This window comes from Orycteropus afer, unplaced genomic scaffold (genome assembly GCF_000298275.1).
Source record: "Orycteropus afer afer isolate SDZICR_OR568_19922 unplaced genomic scaffold, OryAfe1.0 scaffold00580, whole genome shotgun sequence".
Lineage (NCBI taxonomy): Eukaryota > Metazoa > Chordata > Mammalia > Tubulidentata > Orycteropodidae > Orycteropus > Orycteropus afer.
Genome location: NW_006922167.1, coordinates 1,154,234 through 1,155,429, shown reverse-complemented (window position 1 = coordinate 1,155,429; position 1,196 = coordinate 1,154,234). Strand labels below are relative to the sequence as shown.

The window sequence follows — 1,196 nt, the reverse complement described above, 5'->3', positions numbered from 1 at the left end:
GGCTGGTGATTTTGAACCACCAGCCTTCTGGTTAGCAGTCAAGTGCCTTAGGGACTATGTTACCAGAGCTCCTCAGACAACATATAGCACTGGGCTAATCAGCTACAAAGGACCTCTTTCAAGTGCTGAAGAGCATATATGTCTCCTTGAGGACTAAGGTGCGCCTGACACAAGCCATGATACTTTCAATCACCTCATATGCATGTGGGGAGCTCTGTTTCACTTTTTATCCCATGACCTACATTTATCTTTAGTTGATAAAATTAAAACATTTTATGGTGTAAAATTTGGGAATGTTTACTTTGTCATTTTTAAATATCATTTTTTCCTCAAAAAATTTTAGAAAATAAAACATTTAAACATAATTACTTCCTCTTATTTACTTTTCAATTTCTTTGGTGGGATATACAGAATAAAAGGAGCTCTTGCAGTGCAGCAGTTAAAGCATTTGGCTGCAAACCAAAAGGTCGATGGTTCAAACCCACCAGCCACTCCATAGGAGAAAGGTGGGGCAGTCTGCATCTGTAAAGATTCAGAGCCTTGGAAATCCTGTGGGGCAATTCTAGTCTGTCCTACATGGTTGCTATGAGTCGTAATTGACTTGATGGCAGTGGGTTTATTTTGTCTTTGCTTGTTGTACAGAATCAGATGAACACTATTGAACTTTTGATTGAAGATGACAAGCAGAAGAGTATTCAAATAGAACTACTCAAGCAAGAAAAAGTCCAACTTATTTCCGAGCTAGCTGCCAAGGAATCACTAATTCATGGCTTAAGGACAGAAAGAAAAGTATGGGGACATGAGCTGGCACAACAGGGTAAATTCTCATTTTCAAGAAAAAATGGCTGTTACTCTTTTAGGCCAACGAATTTAGGTATTGGATAGAGGAAGGGCTTAACTCTGCATAGAGAAGCCAAATATGGTTTTTCCAAAGAAGGCAACTCAATCTGAAGGACAGTTTGTCAGTCAAATAGGAGAGAAATGCCTCTTAGATAGTGGGGAATGATTTGTTATAGCAATCAAGAAATTATACCCCTGATTTACTTTATGTTTTCTTGCCGCTATAATTTGGCCAGTTTTCTAACAAGTTGCAAAAACGGCAAGGAGGCCACATGTCCCGACCTCCTCTAACCCTGCAAGAGGAAGACAGGATTACCAGCAGTAACCCAAGGCCTATTCCTACAAGGCCAGACATG

At 39.8% G+C, this 1,196-nt stretch overlaps 1 protein-coding gene across 1 annotated transcript in view; it reads left to right on the top strand.

The window, feature by feature from the left end:
* The window catches only part of LRRCC1 (leucine rich repeat and coiled-coil centrosomal protein 1), a 66,324-nt gene that overhangs the window by 29,081 nt on the left and 36,047 nt on the right, over window positions 1–1,196 (top strand). The window contains 1 exon segment of the mRNA XM_042783016.1: window positions 643–817. Coding sequence (XP_042638950.1) covers window positions 643–817 — 175 coding nt within the window.